This window comes from Nannospalax galili, unplaced genomic scaffold (genome assembly GCF_000622305.1).
Source record: "Nannospalax galili isolate Female #2095 unplaced genomic scaffold, S.galili_v1.0 scaffold529, whole genome shotgun sequence".
NCBI lineage: Eukaryota > Metazoa > Chordata > Mammalia > Rodentia > Spalacidae > Nannospalax > Nannospalax galili.
The window spans coordinates 1,323,032-1,345,778 of NW_008360309.1; the positions used below are offsets into that span (position 1 = coordinate 1,323,032).

Below are 22,747 nucleotides of genomic sequence, written 5' to 3' on the forward strand. Positions count from 1 at the left end.
GGTGGCGCACACCTTTAGTCCCAGCACTTAGGAGGCAGAGGCAGGTGGATGTCTGTGTGTGAGTTCACGGCCAGTCTGGTCTACATAGTGAGTTCCAGGAGAGCTGGGGCTACAGGGAGACCCTGTCTCAAAAAGACGAAAAAAAGAAAAAAATTTAAAAATTAAACAAAAATAAGTAAGGAAAAAGCAGGAATGCTCAGAAGAGGGGGAGTCTGGAGTTTCCAGCTGTCCTCTCCAGGTGTCTGCCGGGCTTTCTCTATCCCTATCAGCCTCCTCCACTGGCTTTATCAGTACCACACAGAGGCATGCCAGCACACTCTGGCGCACCCCTCTCCAGTTCCAGGACGGACATGTCTGGGCAAGTCTGAGCGCTTGTCAAAGCTTCAGTTGCCCAGGAATGAGCTGCCAGAGTCAGAAGGCAGGGTGCAGGATGCAGGAAGGCCTTCTCTCCCATCTGTGGAAGCAAACGTCGACCCTGTCTCCTACCCAGGCCTGCACACTTAGCAAGCACCCAGTACATGTCCTCTTTTGCTCCCAAAGATGGGATTTTGAGGGATACATAGGAGTTTTCCAGGTTTGGTTTTGTTTAGATGGGTCTCACTAGGTAGCTCCAGCTGGCTTGGAACTGACTTTGTTGTCCTGACCAGCCTCAAACTTTACGGCCATTCTCCTGTCTCGGCCTCCCAAGAGCTGGGATGACTGGTATACACCACTACACCGACTACAGGAGTTCACGAGGTTTAAATGACACGCTGAGGGCAGGGGGATCCTAGACGACAACATGAGGAGGGGGAACATTGCAGCCTGGGTCACCCCAAATGAGGGGACAGGAGCCGGGATGCCTGACTGAGCAGCTCTGCTTTCTCTTGGGGGTAAACAGGAGCCACAGAGGGTGTGTGAGACCTAGGAGTCTGAGACGTTTACCTCAGCATGATGGAAGCTTGCTTAAAGGTATAGAAGACAGGCCCAGCCGCCTGCAGCCTCTCCCTGGGACAGGCTTCACTGCTCCCAGGACCCGCTGTTCTCCTTTGTGGCCCATCACAGCTGGGACCCCTGCACCATATGACAAGCCTGGGCATGCCTGATCCTTGCTGTGTCCCAGGTCCAGGCCCAGTGTACACTGTTGCAGGAATGGGGCTTTGAGACTAAGGTTAGGTAGCAGAGCTGGGGCTGCTGGATTCCCAGTGCCCCCTGTTGGCCTCAGAGTGGAACACACAGCTGTCTTTCCTGCCTCCTGTAGTCTCAGTCTCAATCTCTGTCTCTGTCTGTTCATCTGTTTCTCTCTCTCTCTCTCTCTCTCTCTCTCTCTCTCTCTCTCTCGCTCTCTCTCTCTCTCTCTCTCTCTCTCACACACACACACACACACACACACACTGACTGGCTGAGGAGCTAGTCAGTGGTTACTTAGTGTGTTGTGATAGGTGGCACACAGGCAGCCTCTGCATGCCAAGGAGGTCCTTGTGCATCCAGGAGGGTCATGAAAACCACCCTTGTGTTAAGGGTCCCACACACTGCTTGACCTTGTGGGGGAGGAGGAGGATGCGTCACTGTGGAGAGATGGGAAATTGCCGCTTAGAGCCAAAATGACTTTGCATTACCTTAAACTACTTAATGGCTACTTAACTTTTCTGTCTGGCCTAATATTCGTGGGATTATGTCACAGGAGTGGAGGGGTTATGGTCAAGCCTGGGCTCCAACAGTCCTAACCAGCCAGGTTAGGCCACCCATCCTCAGTGGGCAATTAGACAGCAAATAATAATGAAAAATTGAGAAAGGAGATTTCCTCTTTAAAAAATATTTTAGGCTGGGCGTGGTGGCGCACGCCTTTAATCCCAGCACTTGGGAAGCAGAAGCAGGCGGATCTCTGTGAGTTCAAGGCCAGCCTGGTCTACATAGTGAGTTCCAGGACAGCTGGGGCTACAGGGAGACCCTGTCTCAAAAAGATAAAAAAAAAAAAATTCTAGTATAGGGCTGGAGAGATGGCTCACTGACTGCTCTTGCAGAAGATCCGAGTTTGGTTCCCAGCACCCACACTGTGGCTAACAACCATCCATAACTCCAGTTCCAGAGGATTTGACGCCCTCTTCTGACCTCCAAGGGCATTGCACAACACAGGCACACTTAAACACATGCAGGCAATATACATAAAAAATCATAAAATGTAAATCTTATTATGTTGTTTGTGTGTGTGGCATATGTGGAAGTCAGAGAACCATTTGCAGTACTCAGTCCTCTCCTTCCACCACGAGGGTCCTGGGGTGGAGTTCAGGTTGTCTGGCTTGGTGGCAAGCACCTTTATCTGCTGAACCCTCTCACCCGCCAGAGGTTTATTCAAATGTGGCCACATTGGGAAGAAATGAGGCCACAAAGAGTCCCAGTAGCATGCCTACAAATCCTGGGTCCTGACATGAGGTATAGGTTGAAACCGAGGACAGAAGTCCTGTGTGACAACACTGTCCATCAGGAGTGGTCCTGCTCATCACTGGCCTGTCACTGCCTCTGCTCCAGTCTCCCTATAAAGTGGTCTGACAAGCTGTCAGAGCTGTGTGAAATCTTCCCCAGAGACGAGCTCGTCCTCTGGCTTCATCCCTGTCCTCTTGCCAGCAGGAGATCCCTGCGGGAATTCCAATTTCTTGGGGTCCATCAGTTTTTTTTGTTGTTGTTGTTTTTGGTCTTTTTTGAGACAAGGTTTCCCTGTAGCCCCATCTGGCCTAAAATTCACTATGTAGACCAGACTGGCCTCAATCTCACAGAAATCTGCCTGCCTCTGCCTCCTGAGTTCTGAGATTAAAGGCATGCCCACCACACCCAGTTTGGGGTCCATCATTTTAATATTCTGATAGGCATAGCCTTTAATCCCAGCACTTAGAGGCAGAGGCAGGCAGATCTCTGTAAGTTCAGGGCCAGCCTGGTCTACATACCAAGTTTCAGGCCAGCTGGGTCTACACAACTGACCCTGTATCAAAAGAAAAAAAAGGCAGGCACCCCAGTGTCTTTTACAATACCGCCATCCCTGTCACATGGTCCCAACTGTTAGGGAACACTCTGGCCAGCATTCCTGAGCACAGCAGTGTCCCATAATCCTACAGCATAACCCCTGGGAACCATTGCCAGAACCTGTGCATCTGGTGTCCCTGCACTGGGTGTTGTTTTATGACTCTCTCATGATCTATGACTGTGCAAGTTTATGTGGTTTGTGACAGGCAGGAAGAGCTGTTCCCAGGCTGGAATCACATGCTTGGCTCAGGATGACCACATCCTTCTTCCCTGGGCAACAGAGCAGCTATTTAGCAATGTGCCTAGCAAGCAGGCCTCAGCACTGGTGAGACAAAACGTCATTCCAGAGGGCTGGAGAGATGGCTCAGAGGTTAAGAGCACTGGCTGCTCTTGCAGAGGACATGGGTTCAGTTCCCAGCACTCACATGAAGGCTAACAACTGTTTGTAACTCCAGTTCCAGGAGATTCAACACTGTCTTCTGTCCTCCATGGGTATTACATGACACACAAGTGCACTTATATATGTGCAGGAAAACCACTCCACACATACACATTTAAAAAAAGGAAAAAAAAAGGGCTAGAGAGATGGCTCAGCAGTTCAGAGCCCTGGCTGCTCCTGCGGAGGACCTGGGTTTGATTCCCAGCACCAATATTGTGGCTGAAACCATCTGTAACTCCAGTTCTAGGGGAATCTGAAGCCCTCGTCTGACCTCCGTGGCATTGCACAACATGGGTGCACTCACATACATGCAGGCAATACACTCATATACATAAAATAAAAATAATACATAAAAATTTAAAAAATTTTTTTAAATATTTTTATGTATTACGTCAGAAGAGGGTGTTGGGTTCCCCTGGAACTGGAATTAAGGATGGTTCAGAGCTGCCATGTGGGTGCTGGGAATTGAACCCAGGTCCTCTGCAAGAGCAGTCAGTACTCTTAACTGCTGAACCATCTCCCCAGCCCCTAAAAAAATGTTTTAAAAAAAAGAAAACAAAGCTGGGCGTGGTGGCACATGCCTTTAATCCCAGAGGCAGGTGGATCTCTGTGAGTTCTACAGAGTGAGTTCCAGGACAGCTGAGGCTACAGGGAGACCCTGTCTCAAAAAGACCAAAAACAACAAAAAAAAACCCTCATTCCAGAAACACAGAAACAGAAGAGATTGAGAAACTGAGGCTGAAGAGCAGGCTGAGACCTGGTGCCCAGTGTGTCTTCTCCATTCCTTTAGAATAACTCCCAGAAGCCTGGGTGCCATCCACAGTCCATTCCTAGAAGAAGGGGGTACACATGGTGGTGCCACCGGTGGCTGAGGCAGTAGTAGAGGTGGGCCTGGACCACACAAAGCCCCTTACTGGCTGAGCATGGTCCCTGTCATCTATTGCCTCTCCATCCCACAGTCCCCCACCAGTGACACCAGTCATGCAACACAATGACATACTTCAACAGTTTTATTGTGGTCTGGGATGAAAAGTTTGAGGTCTCCCAGAGCCCAGCCTGGCAGACCTGGGTTCCCAGACACAGAGTTCAGTTGGGAGCTCTGGGGTCAGAGAGAACTCTGCCTGATGGGGCTGAAAGGGTGTCCATGGAAATTAGGAAATGGTCCCCTTTGGCAGGAAGGGATCCTCACAGAGACCCTGGGGATAACACACCTCACCTGAGATATTAAGGAATCCCAGAAACAAGCCAGGACCAAACAGGCAGTGAACCTGCTTCCTAGGCTTCCTCAGGCCTTGAGGGTGGAGAGCTCAGGACTAGTTGGGGCTCTGTGTTCACCCAGCCCAAGTAAAGCCAGTTCCCTCCTAAAAAAGGTATATGTAGGGGAGTTGTTGGAGAGATGGCTCAGCAGTTAAGAGCACTGGCTTCTCTTGCAGAGAACCTGGGTTTGAATCTTAGCACCCACATGGCTAACAACTATCTGTAACTCCAATTCCCGGGGATTTGGTGCTCTCTTCTGTTCTCCATGGGCACTGCATGACACTGTGCATTTTCTTTTCTTTCTTTTTTTATTATTATTATTTTATGTGTATGCATGTATTGCCTGCATGTAGGTAAGTGCACCCATGTCATGCAATGCTGGAGGAGGACAGTAGAGGCTGTTGGATCCCCTGGAACTGGCATTATGGACAGTTGTTAGCTGCCATGTGGGTGCTGGGATTTGAACCCAGGTCTTCTGCAAGAACAGCCAGTTCTTAACTGCTGAGCCATCTCTCCATCCCCAATACACTGTGTATTTTCATACATACAGGCATAATACTCATACACATAAATAGAAATTTAAAAAAAGAAAAAAAATTGAAAGCTGGGCATGGTGGCATAAGCTTTTCATCTCAGCCCTGCACAGGTTGATGCAAGATGGTCACATTGGGGTACACAGTGAAACCACCTCAAAAAAAAAAAAAAGAAAATAAACAGAAACTCTCCCCAAGCCAGCTCTTAAGGTCAGGAGGTGAAAGACCCTGGGCTTCACATACCACTCCTGCAGAGACCCAGGCCACCAGGAGCCATGTCCCAGTGCAGAGCCATGTGCCCCCTCTGTGTGGTCCTAGATGTTGGATGTGCCCCTGTGTAGGTCCAGGTGCTGCTGGGGAAGGAAGGCTGGGGAAGCTATGTAGTCTCTTTCTGTTTCTTTCTTTATCTCTATCTCTATCTCTCTCCCTTCCTTCCTCCCTCTCCTCTCTCTCTCTCTCTCTCTCTCTCTCTCTCTCTCTCTCTCTTCCTTTCTTCTTTCTTTCTTTTTCTTTTTGGAGACAGGATCTCTCTGAAGCCCGAACTGACCTGGAACTCACTATGTAGACCAGGCTGGGCTTGATCTCACAGAGATCCGCCTGCTTGTGCCTCCAGAGTGCTGAGATTAAAAGAGTGCTGAGATTAATGGTGTGTGCCACCATGCCCAGCCATGTGTTTTTGGTTTATTTTGACATATTTTAGTGTGGTATGTGTGTGTGTGTGGGTGTGTGTGTGTGTGTGTCTCCAGAAGACAACATGTGGTTTGGTGGCAAGCACCTCTACCCACTGAGCCATCTCACCAGCCCCTATTTTTTCCTTCTTTCCCTCCCTCCCTCCCTCCCTCCCTTCCTTCCTTTTATTTTTGTCTTTTTGAGACAGGGTCTCCCTGTAGTTCCAGCTGGCCTGGAACTCACTGTGTAGATCAGGCTGGCGTTCAACTCACAGAGATCCGCCTGCCTCTGCCTCCCAAGTGCTGGCTCTTTATTTTTGTTGTTTGAGACAGGATCGCATGAGGCTCAATCTGGCCTCAAACTCCCTTCTCCTGATCCTTCTGCTGGGATAATATGTACGCAGCACCTCATCTGCTAGACAGGATCCCTCGAAGCCTGGAAGTTTCCCCACCAATTTTGTGGCCAGTGCTCCAGGGACAAATGTGTTTATCATCCATTCAAAACTTGGTTTTTCAGATCTTTTAGGTGGCCACTGTACCATGGATGGGGGACCCTACACTCGGACCTGAGAATTGTGGGGCCCTGTGGCTGAGGCCTGGTCCAGCACAGTAGGCCCTGGGTTTTTTCCCCAGGACTACAAAAAGTGAAAGAAAACAGGTGTGTCCCCTCCTTGCCAGCTGCCAGGGCAATGTGCCTAGAGTAGGGACGTTTTGTCTGGCACGAAAACAAAGCCTTTGTCCCCCAAGCCTGTGGGTTCCTGGGGACTGGGGGTTGCACAGGCAAAATGGGTCTGTTTGGGGATGTCAGCACCCTGTGCAGGCCCAGGTCTCCAGGCAAACTGCAGGGAAGAATGTGGCTTTGTCTCCCCTGTCCCAATGGGACTTCTGGTCCCAGACACTCCAAGGGGGTGGGCAGGTCAAAGGTGAGCAGCCTAGACTATGGGAGGGGAGGAGCAGGGTGGGAGTGTTCTGCACACAGTCAGGTCACGGGAGGGCTTTATACACGGCAGCTGCCTGGCTTCCAGTCAGGCCTCACAGAAAAGCACCTGTCAGCTTCTCCTGCCTTCCCTTGCCTCTGTGGTGGACGCTTTTTCAGAGCCGTCCATGCTGGTCATCCACAAAACAGATTTCCTCCCAAGCTGAACCCATCACAATGTGATTTTCTCTTATTTTAAATGTATTTTATTTTTATTTTTTATTTTTGTTTTTAACAGACTTAATTCACTTTATTTCTTTCTCATATAAAAGCTTTAGGTAAGCCAGGCATGGTGGCGCACGCCTGTAGTCCCAGCACTTGGGAGGCAGAGGCAGGCGGATCTCTGTGAGTTCAAGGCCAGCCTGGTCTACATGCCAGGACAGCTGAGGCTACAGGGAGACCCTGCTTCAAAAAGAAAAAAAAAAAAAAAAAAAGCCTTAGGTAATGGCCACAGTTGGAGCCTGGGTTCTCTGCACAGACTCTGGTGTGGGTTTTCACAAGATGGTTGGTGAATTCCTGATAGGGAGGCTTGGTGAAGATTGGCTGTTTCCAGAGGTCAGGGGTCAGATAGCTGTAGGTCTGAGATGGTATCAAAGGTGGCCTTGGCAAAGTTGCTCAGGGTGGCAGTGCAGCCCAGGCTGATGTGTAGCAGCCCTCAATACCAACCAGCCGCAGCAGCTTCTTAGGCACTAGAGCAGAGATGGTGCCAGTGCCTCTGAGGGCAGGGCTGAGGCGTATCAGTACAGACCCACTGTGACCCGTCACCTTGCACAGGATGGTGTGGCCTTACCAATCTTGTTTCCCCAGTAGCTCTCACACAGGGACAGTGGAAAGCTTGGCAAGACGTGGCCCCTCGAATGGCAGTGGCCACCTCCTTGGAGCACTTAACAGCAACATGACAGTTGTATTCCCCAAAAGCCTGAACTTGGTCCGCTGGCCAGCCCAGGTCTGCTTCTGCACTGGCATGATCTAAAAACCTCATCCTTAAGTAATGTTCCAGGAAAAAGTCAGTAATCTCAGATTCCCTAATGGGCAGGGAGAGCAGGTAGATCGCCTCCAGTGACTTGACCTTCATGTCCTTGACCAGGCAAACCAGCTTGGTGACTGGGATCCACTCCTTGTCTTGCTTTGCCTCTTTGAGGCCCCACAGCCCGGAGACTACTACCAAACCTTCCATGGAAGCTGCCTCAATCTCCCTGTGTCACCCACCATTTGATATTTCCCGAGGAAGAAGCACAATCTTCTTCTTTTTTTTTTTTTTTTTTTTTGAGACAGGGTCTCCCTGTAGCCCCAGCTGTCCTGGAACTCACTATGTAGACCAGGCTGGCCTTGAACTCACAAAGATCCACCTGCCTCTGCCTCCCAAGTGCTGGGATTAAAGGCACAATCTTATTTTCAAAGATCTGCCTCCCGACTAGACTTGGTGGCCACCTCGAAGTGGAGGCAGGCGGGTCAGGAGGTCGAGGTCATCCTTACTACAGTCATGAGTTTGAAATTAGCCTGGGCTATAGGAGACCCCATTTCAAAAAGCACACAAAAAAGCAGAGGCGGGCGGATCTCTGTGAGTTCGAGGCCAGCCTGGTCTCCCTTAGCGAATCCAGGCCAGCTGCAGCTACAGGGAGACCTTGTCTCAAAAAGACCAAAAAAACAAACAAACAAAAAAAACAAGCACACAAAAAGAACCAAGTCCCCTGTGGCTGCCTGGGCAGCCAGGCTGGTTTCTCCGCCCCACCCATCTTACGTCCCGCCCACACCACAGGCCCCGCACACTTCTCCCCACACCAAAAACCCCACCCACCCTAAGTCCGCCACCAGACCCAACCACTCCAACCCTGCGTCCCACCTCCCGGCCACCCTCCCTAGGCCCGGCCCACACAACAGCCCCGCCCACTCTGCTGGCCGATCCCGAGGTTCGCCATGACCTGGTTCATGTCACATGGCTATTTCAGGCTGAGACAGGCTAACTGGAGACTGGCCAGTGACCCTGACCCAGGGGACAAAGGAAGAGAAAAAGCAAGCCAAGGCCTGGGAAATGTTTAATGGACGGCAGATCAAATGAAAGTGGGCCAGGCACCCGTGTGCTGATCCTGCCCAGCAGTCATCCTAACCTCCCAGCAGAGGAGCGGACGGTGGAGGCTGGACCCAGCAGGACAGGCCCCATCCACCTGCCTTCCTGACCTCCGAGGAACTGTGAGCCGTGTGCACCCTGGAGTCCACCTGTTATCCCAGCACTCAGGAGGCTGAGGTAGGGGAATCATCACAAGTTGAGGGCCAGCCTGACCTACAGAGTAACGTCCAGGCCAGCCAGGTCTACATAGTGAGACCTTGCTGCAAAACACAAAGACATGTGTGGACAAAAACCAGATGTGGTGACAACTCCTGTCATGTAAGCACTGAAGGAGGCTGTGTCAGGAGGATCAGATGTTCAAGGCCAGCCTGGGCTACTTGAGATCTAGGCTCAAAAAAACCAAAGTGCTTTGGAGAATCCCTGCCTCCCTTGTCCCCCACATTCAAAAGCCATGTTTTCTGCTCACAGTTAGCTGAGAAGATTCAGTACCTCTCACTGTGGGTTTGGGGGGGTTTCTCAGAGCTGGAACACTCTGGGAACACAAAGGGGGCTGTCACCCCAGGGAGGGGAACAGAGTCCGTGAAATTTAAACCTGCTGGTCACCTGCCACACCCATGGCTGTGGAGTCAGGGTCTGGAGTCACCCTGGGTACCCCCTGTCCTCTCTGAAGAAAACCTGAGCCACAGAGAAACCCTCCGAAAGGACTCACCTGCAGTACCCCAGCAGCTCTGCAGAGCAGGAAGAAGAGGGGCCAGCATGTGTGAGGACGAGAGAACAAAGATCCGAAGATCTGAGATTAAAAAATAGCTGGGCATGTGGTACATATCCCAGCACTGGAGAGGCTGAGACTAGAGGGTCAGGAATTCAAGGTCATCCTCAGCTACACAGCAAGGTCAGAGGCCAGCCTGGGATACTGAGACCCTGACTCAAGAAAATGAAAAAGCCAGGTGTGGTGGCGCTCACCTTTAATCCCAGCACTTAGGAGGCAGAGGCAGGCAGATCTCTGTGAGTTCAAGGCCAGCCTGGTCTACATAGTGAGTTCCAGGCCAGCTGGGGCTACAGGGAGACCCCGTCTCAAAAAGACCAAAAACTAAAAATAAAAAAAATAAAGAAAATGAAAAAACAAAGCAACTCAAAAGAGGAGCTAGTTTGGGGAGCTACCCCAGGATCCAGTTGCACAGTCACATCTGTCCCTACACCAGAGGTGGCCTCCAAATTTTGTGTGGCTTCTAGTGACAGGGACTACACTGTCTTGCATGGAAACCCAGGTCATATCACCTCACGCCCTGCATCCTGAGGGCGACACTCCTCATCCTTCTTTGAAAATTGGCAGGGCAATAAAGTTTGGCTGGAGTTCTAGGCACACCTCCAGACACCTTTCAGTAAGTGTCCCCACAGCTGACACCACCACACCTGCTTCAACATGCCAGGACATGCCAGGGTGCTGCAGGCTCTGGTCTCTGGGTCCTCAAGGGAACTGTAAGGACACTAGGCAGCTGTGACATGGAGAGCTTCTTTTTGCTTTTATGTCCCAGGCGGGCTGGCTATGGTGCATACCTGTCATCCCAGCAGGAGGATCAGGAATTCAAGGCTAGCCTGGGCTACACAGTAAGTTCAAGAGCAACAACAGCCCCCCACCCCCCAAAAAAACCAAAAAGTAAATAAGAAGAGAAAGTCTAAGGGCAGAGACCAGGCCCAGCCCACAGCTCAGGTGCTGAAGGCCCGGCCCCAGGCAGCCTGCAATTCTGAGCAAAGAATCACTCTGGGGAGCAGAAGAAAGATGGCCAGTGTGGGGGGCAGAAGGCGAAAGAGGCCTCACACCTGCAGCAAAGAAAGACACTTGTTGGTTAAACCTGAAGTCAACAACGGGGAGAGAAATTAGTCTGCACCCTAAATCACCAAGGAGGGTGAGGGAGGGAGAAGGGGAAGAAGGGAAAGAGGGAGGGATGGAGGGAGGGACAGAGCGAAGGGAAGCCTAAACGGTGGCCCACACCTGTCATCATAGCACTGGGGAGGCTGAAGCAGGAGGATGGGCACTTCAAAGGCCACCTGGGCTACACAGCCAGACCATGTCTCAAAACACATCAAAAAGAGGAAGGAAGGAAGGGAGGAAGGAAGAGGAGGAAGAGGAGGGGAGAGTCAGCCACAGCCCAGGCTGGTTTTGCTTGGGGCTGCCCAGAGTTTGGGGACATAGATTAGGGCCAAACTCCTTCATGACACTGAACTTTGAAGAAACCTAGTCAGAGAAAGCTCTGGAATTGCTTTCTTCATAGACCTGCAAAAGCAGACAGTGGACGTGGCCCAGTGGTCGTGGCAGTGCCATGGCTATCGCCCTGCCTTGGCCTCCTGGCACAGCAGTTGTGTCTCCACACATGGGGACACTGGGACAAAGCTCTCTGTCCACCACCCTGCGATCCACTGGCAGGGGGAACAAGTATGAATCAGGACCTTCCATTGGACCCATGGTGATGAGCCAGTCCTCCTTGCCTGGGTCCCTGAGGGCGGCATCTGCTGCCGGGCTCCCAGGCGGGACAGAGTCCCCAGTGTGGTAGCCATCAGTGGTGGTGGCAGCAGCTGATCTTGCCCTCCGCCTGCTCCAGGACACCTAGCATCTCCTCAATGATGGCCCGCAGTGCCCGGCCCAGCTGGTCAGCATTGTAGGGCTTGCCCAGTGGTGGCACATGGACGAAGGCTGAGCGACCATGGCTCTGGTAGAGTGAGGTATAGTAGGTGAAGTCACACAGGTACCTGAAAATGGGAAAGAGGAAGAGACTGGGTTAGCGCCCAGACCAAGGGCACCTGCTGCAGTCAAGCCTGAGTTGTTGGTAGGGGGCTGTGCTAAAGGCTGGTTCTCCAGCAGGGCAATGTTCGGAAGTGGTAGAGCCTCTGGGGGCTGGAGCCTAGATGGAGGAGGTGAAATTATAGGGGACATGCCAAAAAGGGTTAGAAATTTGGTGGCCTTCTCTCTATTCTTTTGTTTCATTATTTTATTCAAAATTTTAATTTATTATTTTTATTTTACCTGTATGAGTGTTTTGCCTGCATGTATGTAAGTGCACACATGCATGCAATGCCCATGTAAGCCAGAAGAGGGTGTCAGATTCCCTGGAACTGGAGGCATGCACCACCACACCCAGCCTTATTTTTATTTAACAAAGATTTTTTTTAAAGTTTATGTGTATGCGTGTATTGCCTGCATGTAGGTAAGTGCACCTGTCTCTTGCAATGCCTGAGGAGGACAGAAGAGGCCATCGGATCCCCTGGAACTGGAGTTATGGACAGTTGTTAGCTACCATGTGGGTGCTGGGATTTGAACTCAGGTCTTCTGCAAGAACAGCCAGTGTTCTTAACCGCTGAGCCATCTCTCTAGCCTCCTTATTTTTATTTTTAATGTGTATGAGTATATTGCTTCATGTAGGTGGATGCACCCATGTCATGCGATGCCTGAAGAGGTCAGAAGATGGCATCAGATCCCCTGGAACTGGAGTTATAGACAGTTGTTTAGCTGCCATGTGGGTGCTGAGAATCAAACCCGAGTCCTCTGCAAGAACAGCCAGTGCTCTTAACCACTAAGCCATCTCCCTGGTTTCCCCCAATTATTTTTTTAAAGTAGAGCTGGAACCAGGCATGGCGGTACATGCCTTTAATGCTAGCACTTGGGAGGCAGAGGCAAGTGAATCTCTGTGAGTTCAAGGTCAGCCTGGTCTACATAGTGAGTTCCAGGCCAGCTGGGGCTACAGGGAGACCCTGTCTCAAAAAGACCAAAAAAAAAAAAAAAAAAGCTGGGGTTGGCCTCTGTTGGCAGAGCTTTTGCCTAGCATGTTTCATGAAGCCGTGGGTTCCATCCCGAGCATCACATAAAACCAGACATGGTGATGTATGCCTTTAATCCCAGCATTCATTAGTCAGAGGCAGGCAGATCTCTGAGTTTGAGGCCAGCCTGTTCCTGTCTCAAAAAGAAAAAAAGGAAAAATTGGGAGCTGAGATGGCTCAGTCAGTAATGTGTTTACTATGCAATTCTGAACCCTGGCAGCCATGTAAACAGCTGGTGTAGCAGTGCACACCTGTCAGTCTAGTACCAGTACTCTCTGGCCAGTGTAGCCCAGTATTCTGGGTTTAGTGAGAGCTGAGGTTCATACCTGCTTGCCATCCAATCCCAGGATTCATGGCTGGAGGGAAAGCCCTGCCTGTGTCCTCCCTGGAGTGCCCCACTCCCCACCTGCCAGCTCCCCACCTGCCAGCTCCCCACCTGCCAGCATCCTGGGAGATGGTAACAGATACGTCCAGCCCCAACGTGGTCACACGCTTGCACACGGCGTCCATGTCTATGATGGAGTCGATGCTCTCAGGCCCATCCTCCACACAGCACTGTGAGCCTGGGCAGAAACGGCAGTTGTCCAGTCCCTTGTAACCTTTGTTGTGTCCACATTTCTCCAGTGTCACTGTGGTGGCCATGCCTGACACACCAACGTGCACCACCAGCTGGGGATAGAGAGACCTGGATTGACACAAGCTGCAAACAATGACAGCCTCACCATGTCATTGATTCTGACCTCTCTCTCCTGGAACACTCCCTGCAGTCACTCTTGCAGAAAGGGAAGATTCAAACACTGTACACAGGCTTATTCATGCTCCATGAGCCACTCCAAATACTAAAAACAGCTGGTCAGATAAAGAATGATCTAGGCAGAGTGTGGTGGGCACACCTTTCATTCTAGCACTTGGGAGGCAGAGGCAGGTGGATCTGTGAGTTCAAGGTCAGCCTGGTCTACATAGGAAGTCCCAGGCCAGTCAGGGCTGCATAGTGAGACCCTGTCTCAAAGAAAAAAAAAATGGAATGAATTATTATATCTCTGTTAAAAAGTCCAAGAAGCTGTTTTGTTTTTGAGACGGGGTTCATGTAGCCCTGGCTGGCTTTGAACTCCTGATCATCCTGTCTCCACCTCCCAAGTGCTGAGGTAACAAGGCCACACCTGACTTGAAATACGTTTTAAAAGTCATGTTTTTTTTTAATTTTTGGTCTTTTTTTGAGACAGGGTCTCCCAGTAGCCCCAGCTGGCCTTGAACTCACAGAGGTCTGCCTGCCTCTGCCTCCCGAGTGCTGGGATTAAAGGCATGCACCACTACGCCTGGCATGTTTTTATTTATTTTTTAAATATTTTATTTATATTTTACTTTATGTGTATGAGCGTATTGCCTGCATGTATGTGAGTGCACCCATGTCGTGCAATGCTGCAGAGGTCAGAAGAGGGTGTCAGATTCCCCTGGAACTGGAGTTAAGGACGGTTTGTAGCCACCACGTGGGTACTGGGAATCGAACCCGGGTCCTCTGCAAAACCAGTCAGTGCTTGTAACAGCTGAGCCATCTCTCCAGCCCCCAAAGTTATGTTTTTATTTTTAAATTTTTCCTTTAATAGTACTGGGGTTGGAAGCCAGGCCTCAAGTGAGCCCACCCTGTGTTCCAAGACCACTCACATCAACTGTCACTTAAAACCCCTGCATTGGTGCAGACCCCCAGAGGGATGGAGCCAGGCTCTTTGTGGTCCCCAACTTTGTTTTCTTCCCTCCTCTTTAAAGGAAACCATCAAAGTATATTCTGTTCAAGGGTACAGTGGCATTTTGAGAGGGGCTGGTGAGTACTCCCCTGTAGATGCATGGGGGGGGATGCAGGCCTTGCAGGGTTCACCTGGGGGCTGTGTTTCTCCCACAGTGCAGGGATCAGCCTCTGTACCGTCTGGTACTCCACCGGGATCTCATACACATGCAGGTCCACGCTGTCTCCAAGGCCCAGCTTCTCCAGCTCCTGTGAGAGAAGATGGGGGGCAGGGCAGGAAGGATGTAGAGATATCCTTCCATCTTCTGAGAACAGGGGGTAGGTGTGCCCAGCAGTGGGAGGTAGGAGAATCGGGTCATCCTCAGCTACATGGCCAGTCTGAGGCCACCTTGGGCTACAGGAGAGCCTGTCTCAGAAAACAAAACAGTTTTCAGGGCATGGTGGTAGTCCCAGTACTCTGGAGGCAGCTCTCTGTGAGACTGAGGCTAGCCTGGTCTACATAGTGAATTCCAGGCCAGCTGGGGCTACAGGGAGCTACTGTCTCAAAAACAAAAAAAATCCAAAAAACCCCCGAACAAAAATCAGGCACCCTAAACTCAAACAAAAACCTTAAAAGGATCAAAACTAAGCCAGGTGTGGTGGTACATGCCTTTAATCCCAGCACTCGGGAGGCAGAGGCAGGCAGATCTCTGTGAGTTCAAGGCCAGCCTGGTCTCCATAGTGAGTTCCAGGACAGCTGGGGCTACATGGAGACCAAAAAAAAAAGAAGGATCAAAACTAATAGGTCCTTCCTGGACCAAGTTGAAGCAGGGAGGGCACCACTTGCTGGATAAGAGCAGGATGGGGTGGTACAAAGGGTAAGCTGCTGCCATGGCAACAGTCATAGTCTTCTTTTTCGGTATGACTGACTTTTGTTTTTGGTCTTTTTGCGGGGGGAGGTCTTTTTGAGACAGGGTCTCCCTGTAGCCCCAGCTGTCCTGGAACTCACTATGTAGACCAGGCTGGCCTTGAACTCACAGAGATCGGCCTGCCTCTGCCTCCTGAGTTTTGGGACTAAAGATGTGTGCCACCACGCCCTGCTCAGTATGACTGACTTTTGAATGCTGTTTAACAAAATCTGAAAATCTGAAATCAAAATAAACTACCCTGAGTGGGACAGGTGGCGTATGTCTGTCCTGTCCCTCAGGAGACTGAGACAGGAGGATTGCTGTGAGTTAGGCTACAGTGTGATACCAGCTCAGAAACCAGCACAAAACAAAAAGATACCTGTCACCCCAGCACTGGGGAGACAGGATCAAGAGTTCTAGGTCATTCTCAGCTACATAGTAAATTTTGGACCAGCCTAGGCTATGTGAGACCCTGTCCCAATAAATCAAAACAAAGAAACCAAAATCAAATCAACCAAACTAAATAAAATAAACCATCTGTCCGTAGTCTCCCATCTGAAAATCCATTTTCAATGTTTGCCTGTGAACCCAGGATGATGTCTGTTTTATTTAAATGTGAGCCCCATTTGATTTAAATCACAGTAGAAATCTGTATTTATGAAAAGCAGGAAGTGAGTGGAAGGCCCAGGCAGAGAGAGATAAACAGGATACCCTTCATCAAATTTCAGAACTTTTCTGTTTCAGGGGGCACTAACAAAACAGGACAAGGCCACCGTGTGAGGGGGGAGCTTGTCAAACAAAGCACACTGAGGATGACTGACCTTCACCCCAAGCCAGGCATTACACACCTGTCATTCCTTATCTTTAAATGGCTCCCAGACAGCAGACAACGAAACCACCAGGGTCCTCAGGAGTCTGTTGACAGCAGGACAAATGGCCATCCCAGACTCCTGAGGCCAGGATCTGAGCACATGGCTCCTCATGCTATTCCCTAGAACACATGCTATTCCTTCAGGACCATACTGGTCCCCAGGGCAAAATCTCACCAAATGCAAGATGGAGGGATGGGTACAGATGACAGGAGATTAGAGTCAGGGCAGGGGCTGGAGAGATGGCTCAGCAGTTTAAGAACACTGGCTGTTCTTGCAGAAGATCCAGGTTCGAATCCCAGCATCCACATAGCAGCTAAAACTGTCTGTAACTTCAGTTACAGGGGATCCAACGGCCTCTTCTGTCCTCTGCGGGCATTGCAGACATGGGTGCACTTACCCATATGCAGGTAATACACTCATACACATAAAATAAAAATAATAAAACATTAAAAAAAAAAAAAGAGGACAGAGCCTATCATGGTGGTAGATGCCTGTCAGCCTGTCATCCCAGCACTAAAGGCTGAGTTCAAGGTCAGCCTCAGCTACATGGTGAGTTTGAGGCCAATCTGGGCTACATGAGGCCATCTCTAAAAACAAAAACATAAACACCAGGCGTGGTGGTGCAGGCCTTTAGTCCCTGTACTGGCAGGCAGATCTCTGTTAGTTCAAAGTCAGCCTGGTCTCCATAGTGAGTTCCAGGCCAGGGAGGCCCTGTCTCAAAAGACCAAAAACAACAAAAGAGAAAGTGGCTGGGGTTTTAGCCAGATTGCCAAGCACTTATGTAGCATGTGCTGGGTCCTGTGTTCTATCTGAGCTTCCCCATATATGGGCAGATGGGGGTCTAGGGGAGAGGTCTTCACTCAGGAAACCTCTAGGTGGGCAGCAGCATTTAGTGTCTGTGGCGCTGAGGCACTGTTTCCGTAAGGACAGTGTGGTGGGAATGACAGCCACAAGGAAGGGTCACCCCTTATCTGGCTCTGCTCTTGGCCTCTGGACACCCAGTTCCGGTTCTCTTTGAAGAAAATTTTGCTGTAGACCCCAGTCTCACTCCCCTTGTCCTGGCTCAGCACAAACTAGAAAGCCCCAGGCCAGGGGGGCTGGGACAGCCAGACATGGCATTGTTCCAGTTCTGTCTACCTGACAAGACCCTCCCTCGGGCCCAGCTGTGTGTGACCGATTCCCTTGACCCTGCCACAAAGCCCCTCTTTGTTTGCTGGTAATATCCTTAGCAGGTCTGTGAGACCCACTGTGGTGGCATTTATCCCAGGATGTCACCACATTCTGTGTTGCACTCAGGCAGAGAGGCTGTGGGACAGTCAGGCTAGGGCCTTCCTGGTACTTCACACCCACCTAAGCCTCCCAGAAAAGAGACCTCTGGCCACTACCTAGACCTGGGGGGACAGGACAGGGCCACCACTCAGGCCTGGGGTAATGAGACATGGGAGAAGAGCCAACCCTCCTGAGGGAGGAGCTGGGGTGCAGATACCACCCTGGGGGAAGGAAAGGGAAAGCTGGGTATGAGGAGCATATCTGAGGCTGGACGATCACTACTGAGTTTGGGGCCAGCTCTGACTGCAGAATGATACCAGCTCTCAACAACAAAAATCAAGAGCCAGGTGTGGAGATACACACCTTTAATCCCAGCACTCTAGAGGCAGGTGGATCTCTGTGAGTTCCAGGCCAACCTGGTCTACAACATAGTGTTTCAGGTCAGGGCTATATAGTGAGACCTTGTCTTACCCCAGCAAAGGGAGGAGGAAATGGAGTTTGAACGGAGCTTACAGTGGGTAAAGGCACTTGCCACCAAGCCTGACAACCCGAGTTCAAGTCCCAGTACCCACTGGTAGAAGAAGAGAACCAACTCCTGCAAATTGTCCACTGACTTTCACACATGTGCCCCTCCACACACACAATAAATATATTTAAATTTTTAAGGAATAAATTGAAAACTGCATGGTCTAGGTCTGCATACAAAGTGGAGTTTCCCCTCAGAGCCCCAAAGCTCCAAGGGCTTCCCAAAGATTATTTAATTGATCTTCTTGCCCATTTACATGCAGATGGCCGTGTCTGGGGCTCAGAATCCAGACGCTGGGCTTTGTGTCCACCCAGCCCCATGAACCCTCCTGTCTGCAGCTTGCACAAAGCCAGACACACAAGTTCAGAGACACACTGCTTCTTTTTGTGTGGGGCTGGGGGAGCGGGTGGGCAAGCTGGGCCTGCTATAGTCCCATCTGCAGGTTCCCGGGGACCCTGGAGTCCTCAATCCATGGCTTGCACAGTGAGACTGGGTAAGGAGGAGGGGGGTGAAGTGGCTGAGGGCTGAGGTCTGGAGTGTGGAAGGGGGGTAAGCTGGCAGGGGGTATGGTGGAGGCAGAAATAGGAAGATGCTGGAGTCTGGGGTGGGGACAGGGACCCCTTAAATCACACAGCTAATGGGCTAAAATTAATCCACTTTGGCTTTGGTCTCTGCCCAGTTGATTTATCTAAGACAGCAAACACTGCCTCTTTCTCTCAGTGACCCCTCATCTGTCTGAAGTCCCATCTGGCATAGACATGGGACAGGTTAGTACGTTTGCTCTCTTGCCAGGATGCTGGGAGGAGGCACCCCTGTGGCTCTGCCCACCCCACCCCCCAGTTGCAAGGAGGCCACAGTTGAGGCCCTGCCCCGTTCCTACAAGGCCAGGTTGTCTCCCAATGTGTCTATAGCACCTGTTAGAAAACACCAGGCCACTCTTGAGTTTTGTGGGTTTTTTCTTTTGGGGGTGGGGGGTTGAGATAGGTCCTCCCTGTAGCCCTGGCTGGCCTGGAACTCAATAAGTAGATCAGGCTGGCCTCTGCCTGCTAAGGCCCGTGGGAAAGATTTTTCAGCCCGGTGTGGTATCCTACTGAGAATGGTTGAGTCTAAGATTAGCCTGGGACTATACAATAACACCTTGTCTGAAAAAAGTAAAATAAAAAAAGCAGTCAACACACTTAAGCTGGACTGACTGGTCAGTATCTGAGATGTGGACCTCTGACTTAAATACTTGGAAAGACTTTCTTTGCTACTGTTTCCTGAGGAAGCCAACCTTCAGGCTTGGCTCGTCCCCCCAGATTAGAGTTACCTGGACAGCAATCCAGCTGGCATTCACAGTGTGTTCCCCAAAAGGGCCAAACCCTAAAAACACAGGAAAAGAGATGTGTTACTCTTTCCCCACTGCAGAGTCCCTAAACCTCCCAGTTTGCACCTCTATCCCCCTGCCCCCCTACACTCTATACTATTTATTACCCAGCCTTCCCAGCATGCCCCAGGCCAGGTGCTGCAGCAGCTGCCAGCAGCAGTCATCTATGTAGTCCAGGCTGGCCTGGAACTCTAGGTCATCTTCCTGCCTCTGCCTCAAGCACTGGAGTGACAGGCACATATTGTGCTTGGCATCTTGTCCCCGACAGGAGGCTCACACATGGCAGCTCCCTGGGAGGGGCCATTTCCCTTCTGTACTTCCCTCCCCTAGCTGAAACCTAACCTATAATTATTTTTCATTAACTCCATAGTGGGCTGTCTTTCAACTCTGGAAACCAGCACCATAGGCACCTATGAGTCATCACTAAAAGAGGACTGGCCCTCAGATGATGTGGGGACTTCCTCTCTGGCCAGGCTATCTGGACACCTGTACACTTCCTGTCAGTCCAGCCTAGGTCTCACTTCCAAACAAGACTGTTCCCTGAGGCAGGTGGCATTCAACCTTGGCCCTTCCTCTTTCAAGATGAGGTTTCCTGGGCCTAACTGTCAGGAGCAAGGACTGAAGTACAGAGAGAGGAAGCTGGTTTCCAGAGCTCACAGAGCAAGAAAGTAGAAGACCTGGGATTCAAACCAGACCTGGGAGAGTTGGCCTCCCTCTTCTAGCCACTGGGTACAACTGCCTAAAAAGTAAGCCAGTGGCTCTGGGCACTATGGCACTAACCCACAGATGCTGAGGCAGTAAGAGTGTGAGTTCCAGGCCAGCCTGGGCTACATAAGACCCGGTTTCAAAACATAAATGGAACCAGGCGTGGTGGCACACGCCTTTAATCCCAGCACTCGGGAGGCAGAGGCAGGTGGATCTCTGTGAGTTCAAGGCCAGCCTAGTGAGTTCCAGGACAGCTGGGGCTACAAGGAGACCCTGTCTCAAAAAGACCAAGAGAGGAGAAAAAAAAAAAGATAAATGGGGCCAGAAAGATATCTAGTGGGTAAAGTATCTGCCATATAAGGACCTGAGTTCAAATCTCCAGCACACATGTAAAAGCCAGGTATGGTGGCAAGCATCTGTATGTTCAGGGCCAGGGAGGTGGAACTAGGCAGAGTCCTAGAGCTGGTGGCCTGGCTAGCCTAACCTACAAGTCCTAGGAACTCAATGAGAGACTGCCTCAAAATTTAGGTGGATGGAGCCTAAGCAACAACACCCTGGGTTGACTCTGGTCTCCACACACACAACACACAAATACACACAACACACACATCACACACACAGGCACACAAATACACAACACATATCTCACACACACAGGCACACAAATACACACAACACATCACACACAGACACAAATACACACAACACACATCACACACAGACACAAATACAACACACACATCACACACTCACATACAGGTACACAAATACAACACATGAAAACAAAAGAATGTGGGCTAGTGCAACTGGGATGGGTAAGAAGTTCACCTACCATTAGTGTAACAAGAGAGTCACCATGCCCCAGGAGGCCACATCTCGGGAGGGTACCTCACTGTGGTGGCACATGGCTGGTGTTCCAGCATTCAGGAGGCAGAGGCAGAACAGCTGCCCTGAGTTTGGGGCCAGCCCGGCTACAGAGACCTTGTGTGAAGAAACCAACCAAACAAATCTACACAGCCTGATGGAATGGCTTCAGGGATGGGGGACACAGTCGCACACACCTGTTAAGCAGTGGGCATCTTCCTCCACCAGAGATTGTACGCCCAGTCCCAACCTCCCTGGCAAATACCAGCTGGATTTTTTCTGGGTCTCCCCCTGTGCCCTCTCCAGACTGAGGCCTACAGGAGCTGACTCCGCCAAGTGGCCCAAGGCGGTGTCAGAAATAACAGTTGGTTTCCTTGAAAGTTGGTGACAGTAGGAGCCAGGCTCCTCACAAACAGGTCAGGACAGTCTCAGGTCGTCTGAGTAAGGAGGACGGGGACCCCATGGGCCCTAGCGCGGGGGAGCAGGGCTGGGAGCTGAGGCTGCGTGTCCCCGGAGTGTTTCCAGCGCGGACACCGGCCTTTGTCCCCTAGACCCGGGTGGGGACAGCATTCCGGAGGGGGCAGTTCGGTGGCTGGCGCGGCAACATGGGTGCTCCGCTCCGGGAGGGAAGAAAGCAGGATGTGTGGTGCACCCCAAGTCCCTGCACGCCCGAACTCCCGGCCCTGGACCCCAGAGGGCTCAGCTCCGCAGGTCGCCAGGACTTAGGCTGGGCTCTCGTAGCGGTGACATCTGCGAGCCCGTCCCGTGCATCCCTGCCACCTCCGGAGCCGCCCCGCCGCCCCTGGCCTGCCCGGCCGCTGCCCCGCATACCCGTCACCACCACCGCCTTCCGGGGCTGCTCCATGGCAGGCCGTGCAGCAATCACCTCGGATCCGCTACTGTGGTGACTGGCGCGGTCGCCACGGGGCTCCGCGAAGCCCCGCCCCCGAGGCTACCGGCCCCGCCCACCGGCCGACCCTGAGCCTGCGCAGAACCCACGGCGCCACTGACCACGCCCCCAAGCGCTGCTGAGCCTGCAGGCCTGCCTGTCCCGCCGCTGGGTGTGCGCGGCCTCCGCCCCTCTCAGCCCGCAGGCGGATCTCTCCAGACCGGAATACAACTCCGCCCGGCCCGCGAGCCTTCCCAGGCCCAGGCCACGTCTCCCCCGCCAGCTAACCCTCCTAGGCAGAGGCCACGCCTCCCCCTCCCGCGAGCCCTCCCAGACCGAGGCCACGCCTCTCTCACCTGCTAACCCTCCCAGACTGAGGCCACGCCTCCCCCTCCCGCGAGCCCTCCCAGACCGAGGCCACGCCTCCCCTCCACTAGCCCCCTCGAGTCCTCCAGCACTAGGCCACACTCGCCCCCCCTCCCCCCCGCCGCGAGAGTTCCCGAGACCGAAAGCCACGCCTCTCCCGCCTGCTAACCCTCCTAAACCGAGGCCACGAACAGCCCCCGAGTCATTCCAGACCGAGGCCGCGCCTCCCCCGCAAGCCCTACAGACCGAGGCCACGCCTTCCCCCCCAAGAGCCCTCCCAAGCCCAGGCCACACCTCCAGCTCCACCGCTTGGGGCGGAGGCTGGCGGGTCTCTGAGTTCCAGGCCAGCCAGGGGTCTGAGACGACTGAATGAGTGCGACTGAATGAGTGCGTAAACATGCTATGGCCAAGCTTGACAACTTGAGTTCGTCCCCAGAGCCCACATGGTGGAATGGTACTGGGGTCCTCTAGCGTTCACAACGTGTGTAAAACCCAAAGATCTATTGCAAAC

The 22,747-nt window shown here is 51.8% G+C and overlaps 1 protein-coding gene across 3 annotated transcripts; it reads right to left on the reverse strand.

Moving 5' to 3' along the window:
* Nucleotides 1-9,948: 9,948 nt before the first annotated feature.
* On the reverse strand, nt 9,949-21,959 carry Pgpep1 (pyroglutamyl-peptidase I). Of its 3 annotated transcripts, none has more exons than XM_008824551.3 (5): nt 21,813-21,959; nt 19,356-19,408; nt 14,625-14,741; nt 13,188-13,420; nt 9,949-11,686 (listed from the first exon to the last, which is right to left on the reverse strand). In XM_008824551.3, the coding sequence occupies exons 1-5, from the start codon at nt 21,844-21,846 to the stop codon at nt 11,494-11,496; spliced, it is 630 nt and encodes a 209-aa protein (XP_008822773.1). In that variant the 5' UTR covers nt 21,847-21,959; the 3' UTR covers nt 9,949-11,493. The 3 variants fall into 3 exon arrangements, with proteins under 3 accessions (XP_008822773.1, XP_017651429.1, XP_017651430.1); XM_017795940.2 differs by lacking the exon at nt 21,813-21,959 and adding an exon at nt 20,950-21,726; XM_017795941.2 differs by lacking the exon at nt 19,356-19,408 and having other exon boundaries at nt 21,813-21,914.
* Nucleotides 21,960-22,747: the final 788 nt, after the last annotated feature.